We start from the raw sequence: 23,815 nt of genomic DNA, 5'->3' as shown, positions 1-23,815 counted from the left end.
AAATATATACAAAACTATTAATTTATTAATATTATTAATTTATTAATTTAATAATTATTTATTTAATGTCTTTATTTATATATTTTCTTATTAATTTATTTATTTTATTGATTTTTTATCGATTATTAATTTATCGATTATATATCGATATTTATTCATTTGTCTAATAACTTTTCATCGATTATAACTTAACGGTCGCGTTAGTATTTTTTTCTTTAAATATTTGTTTCGAATACAAATTATTCATATATTAGTTAAATATTAGTTAAATATCAGTTTCGGATATAATTAGTGCTTCTATCAAGAGGATAAGTGATTAAAATAAACATAAATAAAATGTACATGACGTAAAAGATTCGATTAATTATATTTTATTAAGATTTTTATCAACAGTTTGAAAAAAAAGATAATAAAATTGAATTAAATATTGGTGCGTGAACTTTATAAAGTGAAAAAGAAGAATAAATAATATGTTAAGAATAAAAATAAGATAAAAATAAGCATTATCTTTAAAATGTTACAAATGAAACTAGAAATATAGACAAGAAGAATATGATAAAAAAGGATAAGAATTGACTATCAACTCCATCTGTTGAATGCCAATAACATTCAAAGAATTATTTTTCTAAAAATATTCACTAGATTGCGCAAAAGGTTAGTTTTCATCTTATCTCTATCTTTTTCTTTCTATTTACTTTTCTTGTCTATTCTTGTGTTTTATCTGCGGCACTCTAGAGATGGCGCTGATTTCACAATTTTTCCTATATTTCTATTCTTGTTTCATTATTTGTTCTTTTTATCCATATTTGTGTTTTATCTACGGCATTCTAGAGATAGCACAGATTTCCAAATTTTTATTCTATCTCTGCTCTCCTTCTACTATTTTTATCTATACTTGTTCTGGCGTATACGATGAGATACGAAATGTCAATTGAACTTTCTCTCATTATTTTTAAAATTACAACTTGTTTTAATCTTTAATATAGAAAATTTACATATTATATTCTTAATTCAACAGTATATCTCTCAGTTGATAGTTTTATAAAATATAATATACCCTGAATGTTTACATATGAATGTTTCAACTCAGCGCCAATGCACTGATTATAACTAATAATATTATTAATTTAATTTATAATATTTAATTATTTCATTTAATTATTATTATTAATTATTTAATTTAAATCTTTTTGTAGTATTTTTTGTTTAACAACACTCAAAACTATTTTCAACTGGTAAGAATTTTTATTTATATCATTTTAATATATTAATGTATTACAATCTCGTTTAATATTCTTATTTTTTTTTTTTATGTGTCAATTTTGTCATCGAATATATTTATTACAAACAGAAGTATAGTAATTAAGGTATAGTAATCAAAAGATTAAATACGTAGAAAGAATATTCCAATAAGATTTTTTATTAAGTTATGTGATTAAAAACAATTTTTTTCAGAAAATTCAATTTATATACGATGAACTGATTTTAGAAATCAGTTGTAGCTTAATAAACAATATCTCGCATAAAATTGAAACGAATATTTCGAGCAAAGTCAACGTATACAAGCTTTCACCAGAGCAGCCTGTAGCCAGAGGCTACGATCCTCATTTTCTCTTCTTTCAACTACATTTCGTTTGCACGCTCTTTTTTCAATACAGTCTCTTGGTCGCTCCCATTTTATTCCTCCTCTCGTGTACTTTTCACTTGCCATTTAGGTAAATTTCGTATATTTTCTGTCGTAAAAAATTCACCGTTATAATAGACTAAACTGTCTATCGTTACAAGAAAGAATTTAATCGTTCGCTTAAATAAACATATCATGTTTCAATCCTATTCCTGATTCATTTAGATAATCACTAGGCAAATCATGATACACAATTTAAAACTTGATTTTAAAGCATATAAATTTTTGAAAAAGTTCAATCTCACTTCCCATCAAAATTTAAGTATATTGGATTATTCCATGATATGAATAATTAATCGAAATGAAAAGGAGCAAAAATTTTTCTTCTTAACGTTGTTACACGTTATTTATTCCTTTCATTTCAACATCGAGGAAAAGTTCTTTACAAAAGGAATGACTTCCGGTAACCATACATGAATTGAACATTTTATGGAATACTTTATCAAGATCCCGCCATGCTACACCGCTCAAAACAATGGAAGGATTTCAGGCTACACGGAAAATGCACCCTTTATCAACACAAAAGAAGAATTACCGTATGAAAATTCAACTTATAATATACGAAGATCCAAAAAATAATTTTAATTTTTTTCAAAATAATGCAAAATAATTATATATACCGATAAATTTTCTATTTATTGCAGATATGAATTCATTCTTCGCTCAACGAATCATTCAATATTCTACATCGTACACAACTAGGTAAATATTTTAATCGATCGTTAAGAAAGCTTTACGTGAACAACGTAAACAAAGTTTGGTACCTGCGATAGGCAAGGGGGGGGGGCGGCGCGGCGTCGCGCGGGTAAAGAGGAAGGCGAAAAGAGAGAGGATGGTCGTCAGAAAAAGAGAAGGAAGGCCAGCTAGGATGGTGGTGATCGAGTCCGGATCCGCGAGTGGCAGTTCACGGCTAGTAGTGAGCGCACAGTCAGTCAAGTCATTCAGTCGGTCGATTGTAGTCAGTTGGTGGCAGAACTCGCTCCGCTCGCGGAGCTGCGACATGTTCCTTTCGCATCTCGGTTCGCGTGATTCTCAAATGTATTACTCAACCTCTCGTCGACACGGCTTCGTTACGATTTATCGACCAGCACCGTGACCGTTTTCTCGATCTTTTGCACCTTCTTTTCTTTAATCTTATTTTCACCAACTCGTTGTTGGTTCTGCGCAGTGAAGTCGATCGATGAAAGTGCAAGTGGCAGTAAGGTCAGTGTGTGCGTAAGGACCTTCCTTTCTTCCGACTTGGGATTAGTGATAAAGTGAGAGGTACGTGGCGACCTTGAACAGGATCTCGAAGAGGACCTCCACGAAGAGGTGACAGTCTGGAGAAGACGGGACGTAAACGTAGCCACGGATGGTTAACGTGAGTATTGCTACGATGCTTTCTGATCGAATTTCAATATAGAAAATTTATGTATTTATGTAATTTACAAAAGTCTATCTTATAATTTGTATATATAGAAGAATATATAGAAGTCTATTTTCCTTCAATAGGAAAATAGAGCATTAAAATTTTACTCTATCTCATACTATTATAAAACTATATTTAAAATAAGATTAATTTTAAGAATTGATTTCATCACTTCTTCGAAATGATAATTTATTGATAAAAGAATTATTGTATATGATTAAGGTTAATTCATTATCTTTTATCATTACAATGTTTCAACAAAGTAGAACAGTGTAGAAACAAAAGGAATTTTTAATTTTTATAATACAATTTATCGAACTCGTTAAACTCTTCATACTTTTAAAATATACGAAGATCTCTGAGATTCGTTGATTAATTGAAAACGATCGTTCAACGAAATGTAATCATTTTTAATTAACGTTTCACGTGTATGAATTGTTCAAATATTTCTTACTTACAATGATTTTGATAAATGGCTTAAATATTTAATCGCATATCACGTTACTTCGCATCCAATTTCGACGTAATGTAACAAAGGCTATTAAAAGAGACTGGAGAAAGTAGTTGTTGGCATTACTTATGAAACCATTCACACCGTTTCCTACACGATGAAAGAAACGAAACACGAGACGGGGGATAGCCGAGGGTTTTGTTTCAATGTGCATACGAATGTAAACGTTCAAACCTCGTGCACAATTGCTTCTTGTTAACATTTTCTAGTTTGTGAACACTTGTGGACGGATTCGTAGTTAATATTTTACGAGGTGGATCCATTTGCTCGGCCCGATATGCCGATAAATCGTATTCGGTGAAAAGAAATTCTTCGTTTTTCTCCACACTTGGGTAAACATACACGAGGAGGATACTCGTGCGCGCCAAGATTTCCCTCCTAGTAGTAGGTCATTATGGAATTTCTAGCGAGGTGCGCCGCGCTATGTGACCAGAATGATTTCTTTGCGTGAAAGTCACCCTGGAATGGTACACCGAATCTAGCTAGTGAAATGGAAACTATTTGATCCACGTGGAATGTGAACGAGTAGGATAACTGAAGAAACTTGTAAATAAATAGAGGTATACTCGTTCAAAAATATGAACTTTTGAGAGAAAGCTGTAACGTCCAATTATTATATAATAATAAAACAGAGATATAGATTGGAACATCGAATATCCGAATAAATTAGAAGACAGATCCTTTTGATTAAGAAGAAACAAATTTTCGAATGGAAACAATTTTCAGATATTAACGTCGTTTTATCACGTAAAACGAGACGTATCTCGTAACAAAAATGCATTGTTAAAAATAAATCGTTTTTATTGCGCCAGAATGCATTAATCAAGATGTGAACATTCTCATGTTAATTTAGAATTAATATATTCATCTTAGGTTGGGCTATTAGATAAAATGAAATTCGTATGATTATAATATTCTACTGGCATTATCGTTAATTGAATTAGGATATATTAGAAAGAAGATTAAATAATGAGTATATATTTATCATAAAATACTTTAATGCTAACAACATTCTAAACGATTAAAGTATTCAATATTTTAAAAGCTACAACTAGAAATTCAGCAAAATATCACCTCAGTGTTGTATAATTTACTCGTACAGGATACGTGTTCTGCAGGTATTTACATAGATATGTACCGTCTAGACTCATATCACGAATACGTTTTCCAGTAAAAAGATACGAAACGTTAGTCTGGAGGAGAATATCGGCAGGATAATGCATGCGAAGGAACGAGCGAAGAATAGTGATTTCTTTGTAACACTGTCCACGACTTCGAAAGCTATAGATATTTTAACACACCGAACACGAGCTTTCGTTTACGTGACTAAATGTAATTTATCCTTTAAGCTATGTTTTCATTTCCGCTTCTTAAATTCTCTTTCGATTAATTTCGATGCATTAAATCCGTGCGCATTAACGCTTTTGACATGTAACAATATATATATATATATAAAACGAAGATTCGTCGAAAATTGTATAATTCGTCATCCTCTCGTGATTTTGTAATTTGTGTAATAAAAAGAAATTGTGAAATATTATTATAGTGTAATTCAAAGATTCTCAAATAACGATATTTCTTAAAAAATTTCATTTTTTTTATTTTAAATAATCACGAGATAACTCAAATGAAACAAAGAAAAAAAAACAAATATAAATTGCTATCTCGATACGATCAACATATTGTTTTCACTTTTTTTGAAAGGATTATTACATTTGAATCGTAATAAAAATTAAAAACACAATATAATATAGTTTAGATTTGTGTATATCTTAATGATACCAGAATTTAACAACAGTATGCACTTACGAGAGATTGAGAACCTCTGGTGTAACTTGTTAATTTAATTCCTATGTAATTCCAAACAGCATTAAACATTTGTATAATTAAAAATGTTACAAGATAAATACACGAGCTAAACACGCTATATATATAATTTTTATCATTTTAAAAGTCTTCTTCCTCGATTTCCTCGTGTATTTTTTTTCCGCTCGAGTTTCACAGAAATGTTCTCGTTTCAATTTCATCGTAATTACGATACGGAAGATTTTTATCACAAATTAACGAAGTTCAAATTATCGAAACTAAAAATTTATATTCGAGACAACGATTGCATCATTTGATAATTTTTCTCTCGTGAAAAAAGGAAAAAAAAAGATCTATCTATCCGTCGAAAGTGATCTCGCATTCTTCAAAATCCTTCCCTCCCTCCTTCTTCTTATTATGATTTCATAAGTTGAACGCACGGTGCCCGCATACGATTACGATAAGGTTGACAGTGGGCGGTGTGCTCGCAACACAATGTACTACGTGGCCCTGGAGTATTTTTTACTTTCTCGAACGCCGTCGCCCACATCCGTGCCATCGACACCTTTCCGTTAATACTTGGCTTGCCTATGCGGTGTATAACCGTATCTCGCTCGACACATCCCGCATATTCTTATACGTTGCGTTAGGTCAGTCTGTTGCAACTTGCGTATCGCTCCTCGTGAAAATTGAATAAATATTTTACAAGCAACTCGATTCAATATATTCGAAGAACTTCCACTCGAAATTTTCAATTTCCACCAGATTTAAATCTGCGAACAATCCTGAAAATTTCATTTCATTGGCTGGTAATTAATTACAATTATCATACACAAATACGTATACACAATGTGTAACAACGATCCATCTGTCACGATGTTCTCTAATTGAAGAAAGAAGAAAAGAGAGAGAGGAAGAAAAAGAAGAAGAAAGATAAGTTATGTTCGCAACAGCGCCCGTGTACTTACATACCTCGAACTCGACCGACACGTTCCTACCACCACGAGATTCCCTTCCAGCCTCGAAACCGGGTCTTCTTCTCTCCACGACCTCGAAACACACAAATTACGAAGCAATGCGTGCGTACAAGAGAGAAGCGATAGAGGAGAAGAGACCGGTCGTGATCTTTCTCGTCGTGGTCCTCGTCGTCGTCGTCGTCGATCCCAACAGGAAAGAAGAACTCTTTCCCGGGGACGGGTAGAAAGTCCCCTCCCCTCCCCCTAACCCCGTAGTTGGAGCGCTTCCGATAGGTTGGCCTGGGCTCGCTTCCTAGAATTTACGATCCCTCGAAGATATTCCTTCCCTCCCACGAGGGGAAACGGGATTATAAATTGGAGGGAATCTCTTGGTTCTTGCAAGATTTATTAAGCTTGCAGCCACGATGCCTCGCGTGCTCCTCTCTTCAACTTGAAAAGGAGGGAAAATTTAAACGAAAGGGGGGAAAAAATTTTAGAGGAGAATTTTTCGGTGAAGATTTGTTAAAGATAACAAGACTTGAAAGTGGATACCCTCCTTTCATTGTGATTTCTATCTTGAAATTTGAAGATGAGTTGAATTTTTTTTTGCTTCTTTGCGATGATATTCTGCGTTCTTTGATTGCGTATTTTTGTTTTTGTATCCTTGTTTCTTTTTCTAGCATGAATTTACGCGCTTAATACGAGTAAAATGTAAAAAAAAAAGGAACGATAGTTTTTCTAAATTATATTATTAAACTTACGAAATTTTAGGATTGCTGTTCTCTCGAATTTTTTTCATCGACGTTGCGACACGCGAGAAAGCGTTCGTGGTGTTTTCGTCCAGTTCCAGTAGACAATTCGAATGTTTTTCAATGTTAAAAAAATCGGTTGAATAACGGCCTGGATAAAGTTTCTGGATAATATCGAACGAAAGTAAAAACTTAGAAAGCTAGTTTCCTCGATAAAAGAATCTTCGTAAATTCTGTGTGAAATTATTTTTAATAAAGGATTATTTAAAATGTCAAGGATCGAATAGCGAGGAAGTGATTAAAAAAAGAAAAAGAATTAAGAAGACAACAGAGAGATCAAGGACACGATTTTCGAGTCGAACCATCTTTGACCGCAAAGAAACGGATTAAAAATGTTGGCGAACCACTAAATCACGATGAATCATCGTTGAATTTTCTTTAAATCACTGCCGTGGATAATGGTTGGCAATATTGTGAAAAGTGGAATTGCGATTTACGAAATAGAGAAAGGAAAGGTTTGTGCAAAATACATTTGCACATTTCGAATATTTGTGGTGTTCGTTGATTAACTTAATTTTAGAATTGAATTTTATATTTTATGGAAAGGGAATTTTTTTTTTTTTTAATATAAATCTACTTAATTCGATTTAAAAAAGAATAATCTAAAAGCTAAAATTTGTTTCAATTCCATACTCTGAAAAATCTAATCTGAAATTTATAATTTGTTAATTTTATAACTAATAAGAAATTTATCATGGAAGAAACGAAATATTCATGTTGAACTTTTCGATTTTAATGGAGGTAAGGAGCAACAACCTCAACCTCGGAATCAGAAAAACATTTTAGAGCTCGCTGTCGATGAGAAGAAACTCGACTCGTTGGACGAGTCCTCGTAAATCAGATTCTCTTCAAGATGAAATTAATGTCAGTTAAAGAATACCTTCGTTCCAAATCGGCCACAAGTCGAATAGTAAATTAACAATCGCTCTTCGAGAAACACGATCAAAAGTATCGAAGAATCTTCATTACGATATCTGGAAATCGTATTAAATTTGCATTGCAATCTGCAGAATGAACTTTTGTTTGTTTTAAAGCTATGAAATATAACGTGCATGCAACGCTATGAAATTTAAATATCTTTATCATTCGTAGAAGATTAATTACTGTGTTTAAAAAAAATCTAAAAAATTCTAGAATATCAATATCTTTACCGTACAAAATTCTTTTTACTAGATTTTCAAGAAATCTAGAAAGATTCCAAAATACTCGTCGATGTATTTATTTGTCGCATTATATAAATAAAGTTAACCTCGAAACTATATATTTTTCTTCGCGAAAATTCGGAGTGGAAAAGTTTGCGAATCAAAAAAAAAAAAAGAAAAAAACATTAAATTCAAAATTTATCTTATCGATAAAATTCATAATTATTGAAATTCATCGTGTAACGCATAAAACACAATAAGTCAAGGTTTCAGTGTTAAAGAACATTCTTCGAAAGGTCGTTCAGGAGAGATCTCATCATAGCTGCATTTATATCATAGCCGCATCTCGTTGAATCACGTCGACGTTTCAATCGTTTCTTTAATCCTTTTATACTCGGTTAACAATCTCTGAAAGTTTTTCCCATTGTGGTTTCTCGACACGGGGATTAGCCGCAGGAATGATGTGTTCGTAATTATCGAGTCATTCGCAATGGTAAATCCACGATCCACGAGAGAAACGGTAAAAGCGGCCACATATGCATTTAACACGCGTTGTGATATTAAGTAATGTTCATTGAAATTAATATCGGTTAATGAGCGGATTAGAGAGGCAAAAATGTGTTCGATGAAGCAACGTGCGTCGTAAAGAAATTTTATATATGCGTAATATTTCATCTTTATGTCACTTGCTGCTACATTAGCCGTGGAATATATTTATGTTTCACATTTTTCACGATTAGTCAAATTTCCATTTATCATAAATGATTAATCGTTCAATCGTTTATTTTTTATTAATCGAATAATTTTTAAGACAGAGATAAAAATACATCGACAGTGTACGACAAATTAATTTTAAACAAATTAGACTTTTCTTTTCGATCATTAAAAAATTCCAAAAAATTAAAAAGAAGAAAGAAAACGCAAAAGAAGTTGCGTTGCTTGCTTCCTAAATTACAATTTCAAAAAAAAAAAAAAAAAAAAAAGTTCCTTATGCATTAATAACGAAATTGTGACACAAATTTAAAGATCACGAGAGAATTAAAGAAGAAAGAAAAAAAAAAAGAAAAAATTACAAAACCGTGACAAATCGTTTCTCACCTAGTTCCACCGATCCATGAGTAATTTCTTCGTAAATCGATTAGTCACGTATAAATAAATGCGAGTCGTTCTCTTCGAATCAAGAATCTACCGTCATAACGCGACGTGTTCGGATGTCACGCGATATCTCTCCTATCCCAAGAATTACGTCTATTTATTTCCCTTCCCAGAATCAGGAAGTCTCGAACTCCAACGAAGGAGGGATACGCGGCAAAATCTTTTCCAAAAGATAAATCGTTTGGATAGCCAACCACCATTCCTCCCCCGTTCCTTCCGTTAAACTTTTTTGCATCTACAACGATGATGATGCATAGGAGAACAGGGGCGGGAGGGGAGGCGAGTGGAGGAGGAGGGTGAAGTGCGTGGAGGATCGAGGCTCGTGGTGCTCCTCGATCGTCGGGACGATAGCGCTTAAGGCGCTTGCACAAATTTCCGGTATTTGCCAAGGGAGTGGGAGCACGAGCCGGCCGCTTACAGGTTGTTCTATTATCGTGCGAAGCGATCTCGAAGGTAAAAGGAGCCCGAGGAGCGCGGCCATTTAGACCCCCAGAAAATCGGCCTCCTCCCGTACGATGAAATTTCATCCTTCCCTCGCCGTTCCCAACTTCCTTGCTCCAATACGAAATTGTCGTTATTGTAGTCTGTACTCACCATGAAAAAACTTGGCGTCTATTCGACGATTTTGCCGCGGATGATATCAGACGATTTTTCGAGCTTTCGTAATAAATCGTCGGTCGATTGTCGTGAGAGGTCGGTGAGAACGCACCCTAAAGGACAGCGTGTATAAACTGGATTTATACCTCGAAGCCATGTTCCGATGCTAAATTACAAGTCGCGATGCTTACGAGCAAACTTAATTACAGCGAGGGCAAGATTTATGGAAAGTTTAACAAAGCGGTTTATATTTACTCGCTTGAATCGTTCGTAGGAAAATGTTGCTCTCGGTCGTATGTATGTATGTGTGTGTGTAGGGTGCGTGACTAGTTTGAAAAGGGAACCGATATTATCGTTAAATTATAATCAATGGCGATTGCCGTTTGAACCGCGTGAATATGAATAAATAAGAAACGATATTCCTATCCCTAGCTTCGATCGATTCCCGATTTCGAAACCGAGTAAAAATCCCGACCAGACACCGCGGAAATCCTGGCACAGAGATATCCGGATACGATATATTACCGGGTTACGCAACCCTTTTGCCGCGGAATCTGCGCGTTCGAGCAGGAAGTGGTTCGCGAGAGGCGGAATCGCCTTCGCTTAACGAGTTACCACAGATATGAAACGATTATATTCGACTTCCAGGTGCATTTCGATAATGAACGTCTCGTTCGAACGGAACGTTAAACTTTTAAACGTTTTTTACGTACGTACGTACACGAGAAACTGAGGAAATTTGCGTAAAATTCGATGCGGTAGAACGCAATAGAGTATATCTGCAAATCGGAGAAAGTACGATCGAGAAACGAGGATAATTTTCGAAATCGTTTCCACAATTGGGATAATGAATATGTTTTGGAAATAATGATCGTAAAGATTGATGTTAGATTGTATAAATATTGATACAACGTAATAAACGTTAGGATTGTTTTAGATGTTGAAATGTACGAATTCGTGTGCTCGTTTGCGCATTAATGTATCTACTATTTGTAATGCGAGAAAGCGTCTCGTTTATACAAGCAAAACTTGGTCACCGGTGGTGAGCGGCAAAGTAATATACTCTATTGTTCTTTCGATCGTTAAACAGTGTCACTGGAACCCTCTCGAAGAAACATATCTGCGAAGAGAATTAGAACGAATAACAGAGTTAAACGAAAGCGAGCGGATTTCTTTTTTAATCGAAACTCTTTCGATCCAAATATCAAATTCGATTCGAATCAAACGAAGATTCTTTCAAGTTCCAGCATAAAAATATTTATTCCTTTCGGAAAAGAAATTTATCTTTAATTATCAATAACAGAAATATATTCTTTCTCTCGAGTTTTAATGAAAAACATTCGTTACACATTCGAATATTAAAATGTAAAATTTAACAATTTTACCAAAAAAAAATTACTTGATAATAATAAATAAATAGAAACGTTGCTCGCGACATCGAAAAACGTATAATTAAAAATCATTTGTAGATGCTAGATCAGATTAAATTTAGGGAAATATTCAATCGACCGAATGCATACTTAAGTCGAGGAGGAATGGAAGAGGTATAATTTATCGGAGGAGGCAAAGGGTAAATAATAGATAGAGATCCATACATGGTCGCGTTAATCATTTCCGACACGTACCACGCGCATGTGTATCCTCCTACCGAGGATGAACGCACTTGTGAATCGAACCCCAAGATCTTTGGAGGAACGTCGGAGGACGAGGAGACCTGGCAATGACTCCTAGAGGAAAATTACCGGTGTATCTCGCCGGTGAATGAATCAACAAACTATTAAGGATAATCTTGCGAGGGATTATAGCGATCCGCTCGGTCTTTAAATTAAAATAATACGACAAGCGATTCCTGCATTTACGAACTAATATAATATCTCGTTGCACCTTGCAGGAGACACGGTTTCGCTTCGAGGATTTTGCCTGCCTTGAAAATAATTTGTTTCTCTTTGCGGTTCGGTATCGAGAATTGGTAAAAATTCCCGGTTAGTTGGGAATTCGATTTCGTTCTTGGTTGGTTTGTTTTTCGTTTTTTTTTTTTTTTTTTAAGTTTATAGTTATCTCGCGATTTATACAAACGATAATAAGTATTATTACAGATTATAAGCTTGTAATGTACAATGAATATCTGTGAACGAATGCGATATCTTGTCCTAACGAAGAAACCTCTAAGATACGTGTGTGAGCGTGTATGTATATTTTATTCGAAACGAAAAGATCACGCGGAAGAATAAAATTAACGAGGAGGAAATCTCGAGAATATATGATTTATATATTCTTCAACTTTTGAATAACAATAATGTAAATATAAATGCGTTTCGTGAAGATCATTCGTCCCAAAATGATAAAATTTATGGAGCGTGAAGCGCGATACGTAGAATTCAGTGGCGAATTTCGAAATCGAATTGTTCCTCCTCGCGAGCAAGAGGAGGGGGTCGAGCAAGGGGGATGAAAAATGGAGCAGCGCATAATAGAAGGAAGGAAATTAAGGTCGTAGTGCACGAGGTTGCACAGAACTCTCCTTGGTCTTTCTTTGGTATCCCGTTACGGCGAGCAACTTGCCACGACCGCTTTGCCGCTCATCGAAGAAATAATCTTCAACACTGACACACGTTTCTCTCGTTAACGACGAAGCCCCAATCGTCTTACCTATTCCACGCCGTAACAGTAAGGTGATAATTGATTGCGTATGCCAATCGAAAGGAACGCAACTTCGCGCACGTGTTCCGTTAGTCGAGTAGAACTTTGTTACGGATGAGTTTCTTGAGCGCGATTTTTGACGGGCGGATAACCATAATGAACGAGGTCGACTATTTGGGAATAAAAGAGAAATTTCTGATACGCTTTCGTCCTCAGCCTTTGCGTAATTCCGTGCCGTTTCGAGATTTTTCAGAGCGTTTAGTTACACCAGTTTTAAAAGGACTCGTTGAAAGGATCATGAACGAGCATGTGGAATAGGAGAAAAAAAAAAAAACGATCGACGGAATAGAAAGTGCACGATTAGTCATCGAGGACGTAAATACTGAATCACGTTCACGCCAAGTGTTTTCTGTGGTTTTATTCGTGTAAAATATATGAATGTAAATATATTCGTGGATATATCTTTGGAGGTGTTCAAAGATTAAAATAATAATATACAAAAAAAAAATTGCTTAGAATTGAACGAAACAAAACGTGGATAAAGTACGATAACTTTATCAAATCATCGCCTCGAATCTTTGTATTACCGATATCAAAACTCAATTTCTATTCCCCGAAAACTTTTCTGACAATCCATATATCCGTCATAGATACAATTATCTATATTACTTTTAAATTTTCTTTACTTGATCCGACATTCGCTATAAATTCCGTCTACTCTCCACGAAAAATATTATTATTCCGAGCCACGCCTTTCCTTTCGAGAAAGAACGTTTCCAATCGATTCGTTTCCAGCATCGTTTCGAACCAAGAGACACGCCGAGATTAGAATTACCGTAGGTAATTTGCGTCCCAAGTTGGCTCGTGTTGTCTTCCATCGCAGGCGCATAAACGTGCTAAAAACTGAAATTCCGGAAGGAGCAGGAATCTATGGAGACCGCGCGATTGGATCGAAGAATCGTCGGGAGAGGCAAAACCATAAAGGTGTTCTCTCGTCGCAAGTTTGCAAGCGGCGGTTGGCGCGCTTCAAGGCCGCGGGAGAGCCAAGCGTGAAACTAGTCCGACCGGTACGAGAGAGTATGGTAGCTATTATACGGGTAACGTGTATAGTGGATCGGAGAGAAGTGTTCGGTTTAGCGGAAGGCGAAGTCGAATAACCCGGCACGTACAATGTAAAATCTCTCTCCCCGTGGTACGTGCCAGGGGCATCTATCTCTGACGGAATACCATGCCGCTGCCTTCATGCTTCCCTTCGTCGGATGATTGCAACGCGGCGCGATGCTGGCCGTGCAAAAGAAGGAGAAAAAAAAAAAAAAAAAAGAAAAGAAAAAGGAAAAAAATTACCGAGCAACCGGTAATTCTGTAAATAAAATGTGGTTTCCTGCGAAGTGAACTCCGATGACCGCTTCTCGCGACCGTTTTTGTTCTTAAATTGTGTTATTTTTCAAATGGAAACTTAAACTCTTGAAGTTAGGATGCGGATCCTAAATGAGATTGCAGATGATTTTCGATCAAATATTTTGACTATTAACGAATCATAAATTATTTGATTTTCGTTACTTATTTATTATATACTCGATTGCAAATATTCGAATAAATAAAAAACACAGGTGTTGGATTGCGAAAATTAACGTTTCGAGTTGATGTTAATTCAAGCTAAGTTCCGGAATGTTAATTCTTTGGTCGATTCTTTGTTCAACAAAGAATCGGTCAAGGCCACTAATCATGTTGCGAGTGATCAGTTTCTTTTATTATCTTGTTACACGGTTCAACGTTGCACGGTTGTTGAATATATTCTTAAGATCGTAATGGTTTTAAATTGGAGAAGGTAGTACGAAGTAAAATAGAATGAAAGTTTTCGGAGATCAATTTTGAGAAACGAAATATATCATATAACTTCTTTTATGAATCACAGATCTCTTAGATTTTTGCGTAGAAACAACATGGAATCTATAAGCGCTTAAGCTCACTGGCCTACCAAAACAATTACCTTTAAACCGGTTCGCGGAATTAAAATTTATCAACGACAATCTGAATCATTCTATAACGAACGTGTTACTTGAAACACGATTGAACAAAGATCTATTTATTAAATTGATTCAATAATGAATAATTGAATAATTGTCTCGATTGTCATTATTACAATCATACATTTTCTAAGAATTCGATATAATTGTAAGAGCTTCAAAACTTTTGTATATAATTTAGAATTTAATGTTAATTTCAGTGCAATATATGATACATGTTGCTGTGCGATATGTTGATAGAATATTTAAAATATTCATTCCCGATCGATTATTAAATGTATGTATCGGTGTATATTTCGGATTTCATTGATTTTTTGCTCGTTAATCTCTGATTTGAATAAACGAGATAACATCACAACGATGATATTATATAATTTGGTAGCTTCGTATTGTCTAATGTTTATTCAGTTTTAACAAGGCAACAAAAATTGCGAAAACGCATTTAGTTAAGAAAGACATTAAAAGAGAATGATAACGTTAGCATTAAATGTTAAAATGTTAAATATATTTAAGTGCCACACACATCATTATAGAAAACTGAAATACGAAACAATAATGACCACGTTCTTTTTCTATTTTTTGTATTTTCGTTATCACGTTTTAATTATCATAGTATTTTAACTCTGTACTATGATTATTGATAATATTATCGAAAATGGCATTTTTACATATATTTTCAAAAATTAAAATATTAATGAGTGAATTGCATATCAATACTCTATTCTAGATCCATATAATTATTTCAAGAATAGAAAGCGTAAAATACTAGCATAAAATAATCATTGAAACGATCATGTTCCTATCCTATTGCAAAAGGGACAAATTCAAGAGACAAATACCATATCTTTGTTAAATAACAATAGAAAAGGGCGCACCTTAATCCAATATGTCAAGCTATAATCGGTATAGCAGAAAACCGTTCAAATGGTTCAATGTGGAAGAGTCTCGGAGGCATTCTAATTAGCCGCTATGCGGTAGGGACTCGTTACGATCTTAATTGGTGCACTAGATTGTTCCGTGGACAGGTTTAGTTGGCTGGAACAATGGTCAGAACGTGGCGGACCAACCGATATAATTATGCGTTTCGCAATCGTGACGCTTTCGCGAGTGTATACACGCATGCGCATACGCATGCGCATTCTCTCGCGTTATCGCCTACACGAAGTGAAAATGTATTATCAATCGTATGGTTGTGAAATATAATTGCAGTGACACTACTCGTTCAACCACGACGAACATCCTCCTTTTGGACGTGCAAATTACAATATCAGCTAGTTCGTGGGTATCTCTTCCGTGACGAAGATGATCTTCAGTAATAACAGACGGATGATTCTGCCGAGGGGAAATCGACGATTCGTTAGGATTCGAAAGCGTTTACTCTTGCACGGGCCAGGCGAGAGATCGTGCTTTAACGCAGATCTGCAGATCTAGGCGAAAGAAATCATATTCGAAAGAAAGAAAAGTAATTTTCATAGTTATCTTGGCTTTTATAATATATCATCTTGTAAAAAGTTGATTGGTAGGTATTGATAGGTATATTTACTCGATCGACAATATAGCAAAATAATAAGATAAGTTTCGATTTTATTTACCATGCATTAGTATTATTTCAAATCTTTTTGAATGTTTGAATTTTTATATTTCAATTTTACTTTTAACAAACAGAAAGATTGTTAATATTTGAAGAAAAGCTTTAATATAAATATAAACGAGAAGTTATATATATTTGAAATAATTTTTCCATAATTTTTTCAAATTGAGAAAATTTTTTAACAACGAAAGACACAATAAAGTCGTAATAATATCCAAAGAATATAGCAAATATAAAACGAAACGTGTCTATTTATTAGCTATTAACACAGATTCATAAGTAATATAATTTCAAGCTATCATAATTATAAACTATGAGTCGTCATTTTTTTTTCACGTTCAATGATTATCTAAAAATATTTTTATTTGCCCATAGAAATGAATTTATTTGCGGTTATAAAAGGAAACATCGTATTCGAAGTAACGAAGTCTTTCAACCAGGAGAGAAAGTGTTGACCTCGATACAATGGGTTTTCGATGAAGTCTTGAAACGTTATCACATCCTATCGAGGTCGTAATAATCGTTTTTAATGCGCTTGATGTTCACGGTGTTATCTTACGTAACATAAAAACATTGATCATGTCTGCGATAGAATATTAATACATATTTAATACTAGCAGCAACGTTACGAAGGAATTCTATCATAATAATCATGAAATAATTAAAATAATAATTTAAGTATGAAGATTTGTACTGTTAGTTTCTCATCTTTCGTACATAACTTGTTGCAAATATTAATTAAGAATGCAATACACTGATCCAGTTGTGTTAATAGCCTCATTGTAGTAATATCAACGAGAAATTCTCGAAAGGGACAGTTATATGTATACGTGAATCAAAGAATAGAAAGTAAATATTAATGGATTAAAAATTGTAGTAATTAACTAACGGGTGGAATTTTATTGTTATAGGACGTAATGAGCGAGTACGAACGAATCAAGCGTTCGTGCTTGAAACGAGGTGAATTATGGGAAGATCCAGAATTTCCAGCAACGCAAACCTCGGTCTTCTATCATCAAACACCTCCGTTTCAATTTCAATGGAAGAGACCAAAGGTAATTTCTCGACATAATTACATTTGTATGAATTATATTATCATTATTAATCGCATTATAAGAGTAATATTTATGTGAAAAGCATAATTTACAATTACGATTTGTGTACGACTAGTTAACATCATCTCTACCTAGTTCGCATAACCTCTCGGTTCGTAGAATTCAGGCGAAGCAACTCTGGATTGTGGTATCTGACATAGAGAACTTGAGACTTCCTGAAACCATGGGATTTTAGTTGAAGAATTCTATTAAAATTTTAAAAATTTCAGCCGAGACTTAGTCGATATATTCTAAAATTTTTAAAAATCACAGCCAATTCTATAATCGTGAAATTGTAATCGAAGTTTCACATGTAAAAAAATTCTACATGAATTTGAAATAATCATTTTTTCTTGACATCAAAATTTCTTCTAGCTTTCTTAAAGCGTTTAGATCCTAGAAAATTCTGCTTTTCATGATTCATAGATAATACTTTTCTCTATTGAAATTTCTTGTACTTAATACATATATGATTTTAGTCCAAGAATAGGTATCATTCATTTTTTTGTCTCTCTTGAGATTTCAGAATTTAGCGTTAAATATTTGCACACTCCCATAGTCTCTTGTTTCTTTATAAGTTGAGATTTTCCAGCCTAATATAACCCTAAAAACCTATATTAAATTTCACGAGTATAGTTTTATATATGTAGTGACTCTGATATTCCTTATTAATGTAATGATCCATTAATTCCAAAAAATTTGTAACTGTTCATTTGCGATCAATATATCATTATTGATGCGAACTATATTCATTTATCATCGAGTAGAGACCAGTGGCATTGATTCGCTTCAGTTCCAACGGAAGAACGGGGAATCTGAAATCTAGGAACCGTAACGGCGACAGTACGCAACCTTGACACATAGTGCGTGTCTTTGTCATCTTCGTGCTTATGATCGTAGTAACATTTTTACTGTACATGATGTACTAACGGGTTTTTTCTAAGATTATCCTTATAACAATTATTCTACTATATATATATATATATATATATATATATATATATATATATATATATATATATATACAACGTAATTTTAAATATAGATATTCGAAATACAATTTTTACAAAGATTCATAGAAAAAGATTCTTTTTCATCATCTTCCAGGATCTCTAAAAATCGAAATAAGATTATTAACGTTCTCACAGAGAGAATTTTCCAAAATTTAGCAGATACGCTTTTTCTAAATTTATTCAAAATATTTAAGATTGACAATTTTTATTAAATACTTTTATCAAATATTGAAAACAATTTTAAATAGTTAAACAGGAAACAAAAATTTTTGCAAGGAAAAGTTTTGCTGCGAAATATTTAATTGTGAGGGTATCTAAAGTTACCTTGCTTATCTTAAAAATAAATGCGAGGATACGAGGATAATTTTCAAGGGATCAACGATCCGATAGATTAATTACGCACGACGAACCGAGAAACGAGAATAAGCGTAAGGTTGCCTACGCGTAACTGGAGCCTATTTAGCCTTTGAAACGAAACATTATGGTTCTCCTTGTTGCGTATAATGATCGTAATAAAAGCTACTGACATCGGCTGGTTTCTACAACAGTGTCGACAATTGCGTTCACGCAATAGGTATTACGTGAGACGCACATTTACGTGTCACACTTTACTGCGACCGGAAAGGATCGAAGGTGAGCGTGACGAGAGTAGTGAAGAAGAACGACAGGTTAAATATTCTGTATTGAAAAGAAAAATCGTCGAAGAAGTATAAATCAAAATGAAATTATGATGTAATTATATTATATTACGTAACATCTTAATTTGTTTTTTGAAAGTCTGTTGAGTATTAATTTTTAATAAGGAAATCGAATACAATTAGAAAATAAATTTTTTAAATTTAAAATTTTATAAACAAGGAAATATTATAAAGTTTTTTAAATTTAGAATTTTATATATCTTTAGAATCGCTTACGTTTCTCATCTGATGAAATGTATCATACAAAAACAAGCGTTTTTGTATAATAAAAATCGGAAGTGGAAAAAGTTGGATGGACATGGCAATGAAAATATAAACGGCATTTATGATATTTTCCAGAATTATAATTATCCGTAATTAACGACTATCTGTCATGTAGTGTTAGACATTCTAAATCACGTAATTACAAGAAATTTCTTCCGAAACCGGAAACAACGTGGAAACAATTTCTCAGATGCGAAAAGAATGATAAAAAGATGACACCTGTACAGAAAGTAGGTTCTGAAGGTTTCGACCAAGCATAGAACTCATTGCGAATTGCATTCCAAGTCTGTCTGAGAATATTTATCCGTTGTGGAACATAAAACGTTATATAATCATCCTTTGTTCCATAGTTGAGGATGTAATCAAACTTCTGACAAATTAATACTGTAATGCAAAATAAATTTCTTAATTGTTTTAGACTTTTCTTACGATTTAAAATTGCATAAAACTTTTAGTATATTTAAATATTAATACGAATAAAAGAATTGTATTTTTTAAATGAAACAAGAGAAGCATTTACATCTGAAACTAATAAATAATTTATTTTTCAACGAATAATTTTTCTTTTGTTTTTTTTAGGAATTATGCAATCGTCCAATATTTGTCAGCGATACACCAGCTCAGTTCGATGTAATTCCTGGAAAAATGGGTAAGTGTAATAAAATTTTTATTTTGCAATTCACATTATTATTATTATCATCATATATTTTATATGATACCTCTTAGTTCGTTAAAAAAGATAAAATAAATAGAAGAAATAAAGTTATTTAAATATTTAATTCCGTTTTATTCTGATCCGATGCATAAAAATATATACGCTCGTAATTTTGAATCATGAATGAATCACCTTGATGGAAATTAAAATAGATTTCTTGATAGAAATTATAATAGAGTTTATTGTATTTTATTTAAACACCTTATCTTATATAAGTTATTATTAAGTTATAAACGTTCAATTCAAAATACTTTATACGATTAAATTTATATTTTATTTTATTATATCTTTTCTAATATATTGAATTTCGATTTTACCAGAAGAAAGTGACGAAGAATCACGCTCTATGTTTCATGTATCCGTGATGACATCTTGCAGCCACTTTCACATCTTTCACATTAACATCAATGATTATAATATTTCCTCTTAACACGATGTTATTATCATCACGAAAACACGAATCGATACAAGTCTTTCTATGAACGACCTCGAAATCGTACAAACCCTGAAAGTGACTCCGGTAACCTTTGAGAAACGTGGGAGATATTCTTGCGGATACTGTGGTTCAAAGCTGTTAAGAACGAAACGACTTTCTTCCAGCCACGACATATACGACCATGTACCGATATAATCGATATTCCCGGCAATTTAATTAACGAATAACCGAACTGCGGTATTGTATGATAATCGCACGGCTATCTCGTGTACTTTTATTTTTACATCGCTTTGAAGGAATGTGGAAGCCAGAGAATATTATTTTATTTTTATCCATACTCAATGATCATTGTAAATTTGAAGTACCATATATACCATAATTCAATCATATTATTCCTGTTATTAAAAATCGATATTAATATTTTCATGCTAAGGATCATATAAATTTTTAATGAAAATCAAAAATCAATTTTATCGAATATCAAATAAGATTTATGACTTTATTGAATAATAATAGACAGGATAATAATTAAAAGTATGAGAATATCTTTGGATCTAAAGATCGAAATTGACTTTGCTTGAGAAATTTCTATTTCCAAAAAATGATGGAAGTAGTAGCGATCGATTTACAAGACGAAATTTCGACATAAAAAGATATAAATAATTTTACCATACTCCAAACGTACTCTCGACAATTTGTAATTTTACCTCTACACGTGTGTTAAACAGTAAGATTCTCGCAAGCGTGTTTCTATCGACCTGTCGCATCGCTCGTCGACGAGTTACGAGTTACGCCAAGTATAGAACGTGGAACGCATCGCGGTCTTAATCTCCGTCTCGTGAGGAGACTCGTGCAATTGGCGGACATCGTGGACGGAAGTCGAGCGATCCGGGAATTCGTGCAAACGCGTGTTCTCCAAGGCGACGCGGCATCGTGTCCCGTTAGTGTGCATAAGCATGTAACAGCATGCGCGGCCGAATGGGGATTACCATGACACGTGATCATTTCTTTTCGACCTACATTAAGACGATTCAAATTGCTCGCGTTACGAAACAAGGTGATTGGAATATAGTGACTGGAAATGTTTCGACGTTTTTTAAAATAAATATTCTCTCCTCGGATAGAATATTTTTTCTTCTTCTTCTTCACATTTTATTTCATTTATTGCGTAACGTTTAATGATACACATAAGTGATATCTCTGAAATAGTGATTCAGTTAGAACACGAGTGATTCTGTATGAGAAAAAAAGAATAATATTTTTTTCTAATATATTCAAATTTTAAGATCGATTAGATACGAATGAACTTTTAATATAGAAGATAATTATATATGTGAAAATAAACAATGGATAAATACGAAAATCGAAAATTAATTTAATTCTTTGCAATCCGTGAAAAAAAAAGTGCGATTTATTCTTATAATTTTTATATCTTGTAATACGAAGAATGAGATGATTTATAACAACGATAAATGAACTAAAAATTTAAAAGTTCAAGATCATCGTAATATAGTTGATATAGTTCTACGATTTCAATTATAAATAGTCATACAATTACAGGCTTGCACGACAATTCTTTCACAGACGTTCATTCTTTCTCGTTTATTTGAATAGTCAAGCCACATTTTTTTCCGCTCTACAAGCGCCGACGTACATGTTTACGATCAAATGAGAACAATGCAGACGACGTTTAACGTATCGAACAATCTTGTCTCGTGGAAGCCGTTAAAATAAGGATTACACGAGTCTTAATCAATAATTATTTTCCCACGATTCGACGAAAGCCAAGCCATCACGCTCGAAATCGTCCTGAAATCGTCTGTCATTGCACAATGTGCTTGCAACTCTTGACACCAATGTCAATGGAGTACCACTTGGTGGGCATAATTACGCGGGCATTGTTCCTCCAAGAGTTGTCGAAGCTCGACGAAACGATTGGTTTGCTCGCGTCGAGTAGAAATATTTGTTTACTCGTTGAAAACTGGGCACCGGTTAGCTCATCTGTAATCGTTTGCGGTTGAAAATCGGTTGCCTCGGGACTCCAGTGAGAGTGGATCGGTGCGCATATCGTTTGAACAGACATACGAGAGTTAATCAGATCATGGTAAATGATCGATCACCCCGTTTACGACGAATTTTTTCCGGCGACGATTTCTTGATGATCATCTTTCGAGAGAAACGATCATCACGCGTGAATGAATTGCGATATTCTTCCCAGTGTGTCGTAACGACTTCACTTTTTTTCTTCGTTCGAAAAGAAAGTCAAAGGTAGTTTCTTCAACGATAAGTTATTTATGGAGAATCGTAAAAATCTTGTTAATGAACGATGTTTTTAACGTTAGAAATATCGAACAGAAATATCGTATTTTACGGATATTTAACGGATTTTCATTTTTCTAATTACTGTGCAAATTTTTTGAGAAAATCAAAATGTGTATGTATCGATTTTTAAACCGATTGAAAGATCAATTTTACTACGCATAGGGAAAAATGGAACATGGAAGTTTGCGCGGGAAAATTTTGAATTTCAATTTATTTATCGAATTTATTGATTTTTTTTAATCGAGCCAGTTACATTTCAGATTCAGATTCTTTTATTGATTTTATCTTATGGATGGAAAGTATTTATAATTTGATTTATTCGTTTTGAATAAAAACAAACGTGAGATCGTGAATAAATCCGCGAGAAAGAGGTGTTATTCGATAAATTATGGAACAGGTTTAATAAAATATGTAAACAGGTGAAATAGATTTGTAATGTTCGGTCGACGCGTGTCGTAACCTCGTGAGAACATTTACTTCGATCGAATACCGTAACGACGACGATTCATTACTCGATTGACTTTCGTTTTCGAAACGTGTAATCGCCGATTATGCGTTAAATATTTCTTTTTAATTTTAATAACGAGACAAAAAGAAAATGAAATGCGTAATTTTTATTTTTCCTTTTTGAATTTATATAAATATTAACATCCTCTCACTTTCAATCATTATTCAGCATTTTCCGACACCTTCTGTTTATAATAGAATGAATAATTGCAACGAACAATGAAGTTGTATCCCTCGTAACTCTACGCCAGATTAATTAACGATAACAGTACGCATAACGCGGAACGTACTTAACAGAAAGTTAATTTGAATCGCAATGTGGTTCACTTTATATCTATATATCGATCTCACGTGCGATGAACGAAGAACAGATATATAAACGAGAACGTTCAGTTATAATTTACCTAATTTTGCGAAACACGTTTCCCCATTCTTCCATTGTT

The 23,815-nt window shown here is 33.6% G+C and overlaps 1 protein-coding gene and 1 long non-coding RNA gene across 5 annotated transcripts in view; one reads left to right on the top strand and one right to left on the bottom strand.

The window, feature by feature from the left end:
• Positions 1–2,534: 2,534 nt before the first annotated feature.
• Positions 2,535–23,815, top strand: part of CalpC (calpain C) — a 31,536-nt gene continuing 10,255 nt past the window's right edge. Inside the window, exons 1-5 of one of the 4 annotated variants that reach the window (XM_086910394.1) lie at positions 2,628–3,044; positions 15,942–16,194; positions 16,699–16,833; positions 17,235–17,378; positions 19,972–20,041. In XM_086910394.1, coding sequence (XP_086766520.1) covers positions 17,241–17,378; positions 19,972–20,041 — 208 coding nt within the window. In that variant the 5' untranslated portion in view covers positions 2,628–3,044; positions 15,942–16,194; positions 16,699–16,833; positions 17,235–17,240. Of the gene's footprint in view, positions 3,045–15,941; positions 16,252–16,698; positions 16,834–17,234; positions 17,379–19,971; positions 20,042–23,815 lie in introns of those variants that run through there. The other 3 variants (XM_086910396.1, XM_086910395.1, XM_003692906.4) reach the window with 3 other exon arrangements.
• LOC147657365 (uncharacterized) lies at positions 5,353–6,579 on the bottom strand. The gene is made up of 2 exons (XR_015292636.1): positions 6,382–6,579; positions 5,353–6,194 (listed from the first exon to the last, which is right to left on the bottom strand). It is a non-coding gene; the product is annotated as an uncharacterized LOC147657365 (long non-coding RNA).

This window comes from Apis florea, unplaced genomic scaffold, assembly GCF_048593485.1.
Source record: "Apis florea isolate Af1SG1 unplaced genomic scaffold, ASM4859348v1 contig_3170_pilon, whole genome shotgun sequence".
Taxonomy (NCBI): domain Eukaryota; kingdom Metazoa; phylum Arthropoda; class Insecta; order Hymenoptera; family Apidae; genus Apis; species Apis florea.
Note: the sequence above shows the minus strand (reverse complement) of the source record. Positions and strands in the feature narration are given on the sequence as shown.